At 46.4% G+C, this 7,762-nt stretch overlaps 1 protein-coding gene across 3 annotated transcripts in view; it reads left to right on the forward strand.

Annotated features, from left to right (window-relative positions):
- LOC119969297 overlaps positions 1–7,762 on the forward strand; it is a 137,741-nt gene that overhangs the window by 40,870 nt on the left and 89,109 nt on the right. For all 3 annotated transcript variants that reach the window (XM_038802741.1, XM_038802743.1, XM_038802744.1), the window contains exon 6: positions 7,513–7,595. In XM_038802741.1, coding sequence (XP_038658669.1) covers positions 7,513–7,595 — 83 coding nt within the window. The remainder of the gene's footprint in view (positions 1–7,512; positions 7,596–7,762) is intronic.

Genomic DNA, 7,762 nt, shown 5'->3' on the forward strand with positions numbered 1-7,762 from the left:
TGAGGATCCTCAGCCCAGCATAGACGACATCCCAACCCATGAGTCCAGGATTCTGCTGCAGCCTGACGCCAAGAGACAGAGAGCGGTACAAGCCCACAGAGTACGGCCTGATGCCACACCAGTGTTCCACGCACCACGAAGAGTCCCCGAGGGAACGATGCCAGACTCCACAAAGAGAGCAATCCAAGCCTCCACAGCGAGCTCGTTGACAAACAACGCAAGACTCCAGAGTGCAGTCCTTGCATGAACAAGACCATGAAGGTCGAGCAACCTTACCTGAGCAACCAGCAGCAGACAATGCACATCTGCCATGCTCAAGTGCACAGCAAGACAACTATGACAGTCTACCACACTCATGTGAACAACAAAAAGACTATGACAGTCCACCCAAATTATTTGAGCCACCAAAGAAGACTCTGACAGTCAACCCAGCTCATCTAACTGACAAGACGACACTGAAGGTTTACCCACTGTATGTGCGACAAGTGACAAAGGCTTCACAATTCCCATACAAAATGTGCAACATCTCAGCGAGACTGACAGATCTCAGCTTGTATGTACAGAGGCACTCGACAATCAAAGTGAGGCTACTAGTGACTCCCGTGACACCAGGTTAATTCAAACCTCATCTACTCGAGCCTCTCCACAAGAACCTGAAATGACTCCAGATGGGGAGCATCAAGAAACCAAAGGTGATTCCAGTGAACCGGACTTGACTCCGAACCGGACATGACTCCAACGGGGAGCGCCGAGGAATCAGAGACGGCATGCTCAGTACAACAACAGATGCCACAAAGGACACTGGCACAAGTGACTGTGAAGGACTCGTATTATCCACTCGGTGTGGTCATTCAGCGCAACAAACACAACAACAAAGCCTACAAAATCAACAACACAGACAACAACAAGAAGCGTACCAATAGCACCAACGTCAACAACAAGCACGACAAACCAACAACACTGGAACAACGACAGGTACGATATGGCATGATAACGCGTCTTCCAAATTCACGTTTGCTATGCTACAAACACGCAGACCAACTTTCAAGGCAGCTGACATATGGCATCAATACCGCAAACACAGACACCAGTCCAAGTCAGATAGGAACGATGACATCAAGAATTGCTACCACAAGCATCGGGAAAAACAGGAGTCCAGACAATGAAGTGATTTGACCATTTGAACACCTCCTGATGACTTCTTGGTTCCTTCAGCACAGGGACACTGACGGTGTTCACAAGGACATGACAACATCAACATCAACACTTCCATAACAAAACAAGAAAGCCACTCGACCATATAAATTCATGAACTTTGGACTCATACTTATTATTTGGTATTGTGTAATCATCACTGTCATCATGATTTGTACATGTCATCACTTATCAACTTATTTTGTTCAATTTTCTTTAACAAAGTACAGAAAATATGTAACACGAAAAAGGGGGGATGTGGTGATATGCATCACTGTATATACGCAAAGGGTTTATGTAAATACACTACAAGTAAGTAAACACTAGAGAGAGCACCAGAGACAACATGACATGCAGACATTCAGCTACTGAACACACAGAATAGGACACGACCAATGAGCAGTCAAGACACCCAGAGGTGACACTACCACAAGGGGGCAACCCATATATAAGGACAGGGCACACATGCTCTGTCTCTTTCCACAGGCGACACTGAGAGAGAAGGACAGGGGCAGATCAGAAGCATCACACCCATCACGTGGCTTAGAGCAGACTGGTTAGTTAGACTGAGTTACTATGGCAAGATTAGCAGGAGACAAACTCATAGAGAACTGTGCTAATGGTTCAATAAATCACATTGAACTTACTTCAAAGTCTGGAGTATCTTTTGGTCAAAGCTGCATCGAGGTGCACCCTGTGTTATCCCAGAGTACATAACACATCACTTTGGACCCTTTCCAAGGCCAGCACATCCTTCCTTAGATACGGGGCCCAAAACTGCTCACAATATTCTAAATGGGGTCTGACCAAAGCCTTACACAGCCTCAGTAGTACATCCCTGATCTTGTATTCTAGCCCTCTCAAAATGAATGCTAAGATTGCATATGCCTTCCTAACTGCCAACTGAACCTCCATGTTAACCTTAAGAGAATCCCTTTGTGCTTCAGATTTCTGAAGCCTTTCCCCATTTAGAATATAGTCTATTCCTCCACACTTCCTACCAAAGTGCATAACCTCACACCTTTCCACATTGTATTCTATCTGCCACTTATTTGCCCACTCTCCTAGCCTACCCTAAGTCCTTCTGCAGCATCCCCTCTTGCTCAGCATTACTTGTCCCTCTATATATCTTTGTATCATCTGCAAACTTAACAACAATGCCCTCATTCCTTCTTCCAGTTCCTTCTTCCAGATTTTAATGGATATCGTGACTAGTTGTAGTCCCAACCCTGATCCCTATGGAACACCACGAGTCAACAGCTGCCAATTTGAAAAAGACCCCTTTATCCCCACTCCCTGCCTTCTGCCAGTCAACCAATCCTCTATCCATGCCAATACCAATAGGGGCTGGTTTAGCACAGGTCTAAATCGCTGGCTTTGAAAGCAGACTAAGGCCGGCCAGCAGCATGGTTCAATTCCCATACCAGCCTCCTCGAACAGGTGCCAGAATGTGGCGACTAGGGGCTTTTCACAGTAATTTCATTTGAAGCCCACTTGTGACAATAAGCGATTTTCATTTCATTTCATTTTCACCTTGCCCTTAACACCATGGGCTCTTTTCTTTATTAGTAGCTTCCTACATTGTCAAAGGCCTTCTGGAAACCCAATAGATCATGTGGATTGGTACTTGGGACTACAATGTCATGGCCATTACGGAGACATGGTTAGAACAGGGACAGGAATGGTTGTTGGAAGTTCCGGGGTATAGATGTTTCTGTAAGAGTAGGGAAGGTGGTAAAAGAGGTGGAGGAGTAGCATGTTAATCAAGGATAGTTTAATGGCTGCAGAAAGGCGTTCAAGGGGGATCTGCCAACTGAGGTAATATGGGCTGAAGTTAGAAATAGGAAAGGAGCGGTCATGTTGTTAGGAGTTCTCTATAGGCCTCTATAGGCCCCCAAATAGTAATAGAGATGTGGAGCAAGAAATTGCAAAGCTGATTATGGATAGGTGTGGAGGTTCCAGGGTAGTTGTCATGGGTAACTTCAGCTTTCCAAATATTGATTGAAACCTCTATAGGTCGAACAGTTCGGATGGGGCAATTTTTGTACAGTGTGAGCAGGAGGGTTTCCTGACACAATATGTGGATAAGCCGATAAGAGGTGGGGCCACATTGGATTTGGTACTGGGTAATGAACCGGGCAAAGTGTCTTGATAGATATGTCCCTGTCAGGCAGGGAGAAAATGGCAGCGTGAGGGAACCATGGTTCACAAAAGAGGTTGAATGTCTTGTCAAGAGGAAAAAGGAAGCGTACGTAAGGATGAGAAAAGAAGGTTCAGTTGGGTCGCTTGAGGGTTACAAGGTAGCATGAACCTAAAAAATGTGCTTAGGAGAGCTAGGAGGGGGCATGAGAAGTCCTTGGCGGGTCGGATCAAGGAAAACCCCAAGGCTTTTACTCTTATGTGAGAAATAAAAGAATGACCAGGGTGAGGTTAGGGCCGGTCAAGGACAGTAATGGGAACATGTGCATGGAGTCAGAAGAGATAGGAGAGGTGTTGAATGAATACCTTTCTTCAGTGTTCACCAAGTAGAGGGGCTATGTTTTTGAGGATGAGAGTGTGGACTGGAGAGTGGCGAATGTTGTTCCTCTGTTCAAAAAAGGGAATAGGAATGACCCTGGTAATTATAGGCCAGTTAGTTTTACTTCGGTGGTCGGTAAGTTAATGGAAAAGGTCCTGAGGGATAGGATTAATGACTATTTGGAAAGATGCAGCTTAATCCGGGGTAGTCAACACGGATTTGTGAAGGGTAAGTCTTGCCTCACAAATTTGATTAAATTCTTTGAGGAGGTAACTAAGTGTGTAGATGAAGATAGAGCAGTTGATGTCGTATATATGGATTTCAGTAAGGTGTTTGGTAAGGTTCCCCATGGTCGGCTCATGAAGAAAGTAAGGAGGTGTGGGATGGAGGGAAATCTGGCCAATTGGATAAGTAACTGGCTGTCACATAGAAGATAGAGGATGGTGGTGGATGGAAATTTTTCAGACTGGAGACCAGTTACCAGCGATGTACCACAGGGATCAGTGCTGGGTCCTCTGCTATTTGTGATTTTTATAAATGACTTGGAGGAGGGGGCTGAAGGGTGGGTCAGTAAATTTGCTGATGACACCAAGATTGGTGGAGTCGTGGATGAGGTGGAGGGCTGTTGTAGGCTGCAAAGAGACATTGATAGGATGCAGAGAGGGCTGAAAATTGGCAGATGGAGTTTAACCCTGATAAGTGCGAGGTGATTCATTTTGGTAGGACAAATTTGAATGCGGATTACAGGTTCAATGGCAGGGGTTCTGAGGAATGTGGAGGAACAGAGAGATCTTGGCGTTCATTTCCACAGATCTCTGAAGGTTGCCACTCAAGTGGATAGAGCTGTGAAGAAGGCCTATAGTGTGTTAGCGTTTATTAACAGGGGGCTTGACTTTATGAGCCGTGGGTTATGCTGCAACTGTACAGGACCCTGGTGAGACCACATTTGGAGTATTGTGTGCAGTTCTGGTCACCTCACTATAAGAGGGATGTGGAAGTATTGGAAAGGGTGCAAAGGAGATTTACCAGTATGCTGCCTGGTTTGAAGGGTAGGTCTTATGAGGAAAGGTTGAGGGAGCTAGGGTTTTTCTCTTTGGAGTGGAGGAGGATGAGAGGCGGCTTAATAGAGGTTTATAAGATGATGAGAGGTTTATAAGATGATGAGGGGGATAGATAGAGTGGACGTTCAGAGACTATTTCCTCGGGTGGATGTAGCTGTTACAAGGGGGCGTAACTCTAAGGTACGGGGTGGGAGATGTAGGAGGGATGTCCGAGGTAGGTTCTTTACTCAGAGAGTGGTTAGGGTGTGGAATGGACTGCCTGCTGTGATAGTGGAGTTGAACACTTTAGTAACTTTCAAGCGGTTATTGGATAGGCACATGGAGCACACCAGAATGACAGGGAGTGGGATAGCTTGATCTTGGTTTCGGACAAAGCTCGGCACAACATCGAGGGCCGAAGGGCCTGTTCTGTGCTGTACTGTTCTATGTTCTATGTCCACTGCTCTCCTTTGTTCAACTTCCTCATTACCTCCTCAAAGAATTCTCACCAGATTTGTCAGACATGAGCTCCCATTGACAAATCCATGTTGATTCAGCCCTATTCTATCTGCACTTCCAAGTACTCCGCAATCTCATCATTAATAATGGACTCTAAAATCTCACCAACAACCAAAGTCAGGCTAACCAGCCTAGAATTCACCATCTTCTGCCTCCCTCCCTTTTTAAAAAGTGGTGTTACATTCGCCACTTTCCAGTCCTCTGGGACCTTCCCTGCTTCCAGTGATTCCTGAAAGATCACCACCAATGCCTCGACAATCTCCTCAGCTATCTCTTTTAGAACCCTGGTTGTAGTCCATCTGGTCCAGGTGATTTATCCAGCTTCAGACCTTTCAGCTTACCCAGCATCTTCGCCTTAGTGATGGCCAATACATTCACCTTTGTCACTCACTCTTGATGTTCAGGTGTGCCATTAGTGTCTTCGACTGATGATGCAAAGTACCTATTCAGTTCCTCTGCCATTTATTTGTTCCCCATTACTACTTCTCCAGCATCATTTTCCAGTGGTCAAATGCCCATTTTTGCCTGACTCTTACATTTTATATATCGAAAAAATACCTCTTCCCATCTGCTTCTACATTACTAGCTATCTTACACTCGTATTTCACCCCCCCCCCCCCCCCCCCCCCCCCCCCCCCCCGGGCACCTGTATGCTTTTTCTTTGCTTTATGCAGGCATGGTTGCCTTGTCCTCCTCTTTTCATGTTTCCTCCTACTTGGGATCAATTTCTGTTGTGCCTCCCGAATAAACCCCAAAAGACCCTTCCATTAGGGCAGCACAGTGGTGCAGTGGTTAGCACTGCTGCCTCACAGTGCTATGGACCTGAGTTTAATCCCAGCCCTGGGTCACTGTCCATATGGGCTTTGCACATTTTCCCTGTGTTTGCGTGGGTCTCGCCCCCCACAACCCAAAGATGTGCAGGGTAGGATTGGATAGGCCACACTAAATACTGTCCAATTTTGCCAAACTCCCTTGTGACTAGTTAGCCCATAACTTCTATGCCTTCATGAATCACTTGCCATGTCTTCTAGTTTTGGCTGTTCATTTCTCCCTGCTCAACCTTCCAACACCCTCGGCCAAGTTAGTTTGAAATCTCCTCAACAGCAAACCTCCCTGCAAGGATACTGGTCCCAGTTCAGTCCAGGTACAAGTCCCACTGTACCCTAAATCATTCCCAATGTTCCAGAAATGTAAAGCCCTCCCTCCTGCACCATCTCTCTAGCCGCGCATTCATCAGGACTAACCTCCTGGGCGGGATTGTCCGTCGGCTGACACTAGAGTCAGGAAACACGGTTGGGTGGAGAATTCGGCATCAGGTGGAAATCAAGGTTGACACTGGGCACCAAATTGAATGCCGTGCTAGGTGCCATGACAGCGGCGTGAATGCATTCTGCACCACATGCTGGCGTGGGCATACAAATGTACAGTAAAGGCCATTGGCATATCATTAAGGGCACCAACCCGGCATTTTCCAGGTCTTCTGTGGTGCTCCACCTCCGCCAGGAGAAAGTACAGAGAGCTAGGTTAACTTGCGGTATTTCAAATTGGGACACAGGTGCCGTGGCTGCTTGGGGCGCGGGAGGGGGTACAAATTGTATCCAACATTGCTATAGTGTGCTAAAACTTGTGCTGCTGGCCGAAGGGCATCTGCCAGGGCCGAGGGAGTAGCGAGGTGCAGCTAGCAGATGGGCTGTGAGGTCAGGGTGGCCGGGCATGGACCACCATTGCCGCAGCCTGAAAAGCAGTCATGCAGCTCCACATGCCGCTGACTGCCCACTGGGAACTTCGCACCACGGGCCGTATGGGTGCCCCTCCCAGCCACCCCATCAACGGGATGGGCGTGCTGTAGTGCAACCAATGTCATCACCTGAGCTGTGTTAAGGTTTTGCACGCATTGGAATTGAGGAAGTTCTACATGGCGCCTGTGCAAGCCCATTAACGGGACCTGAATTGCATCGAGGTCTGGCACTGCTTTCGTCCGCGTAGAACACTCATGATTCAGTCCCAGAGTCAGCACTTAGTCTCCCAAACTGAGAATTCCGCTGCCTATCTCTAGTGGAACCAAATGTAATCCAGAGATTATTACCTTCTTGGTCCTGTTTTTAATCTACTTCCTAGTTCCCTAAATTCTACTTGCCTCCATTTGAAGAATTACAAACTTAAATGCCGAAATATTTTTTGGTGAAATGTATTTGGATTGCTTTTTGAATTTACTGACAGATCGCATTTGTTTAATTGTAGGATTGGGGACTTTGTGATAAAGGGAATCCCTCCACCATATTACGAGTACAATGGCAACGGTAAATTCCAAATTAGAGAGCAAGGTAAGTTTTAATTTGATACTTCGATTAACTCTTTCCCAGGTATACCGGGAGAGGAAGGACATTTTGCTGGCGTTTTAAGATTTCATTGTGCATTTTCTGTTGAAGTTTTAATCTTATTCCAGCTTTGATGTGGATTTATGAGGAAAATAGGTGCAGAATTTAAATCA

Source organism: Scyliorhinus canicula, chromosome 7 (assembly GCF_902713615.1).
Source record: "Scyliorhinus canicula chromosome 7, sScyCan1.1, whole genome shotgun sequence".
In the NCBI taxonomy this organism is placed as follows: Eukaryota; Metazoa; Chordata; class Chondrichthyes; order Carcharhiniformes; family Scyliorhinidae; genus Scyliorhinus; species Scyliorhinus canicula.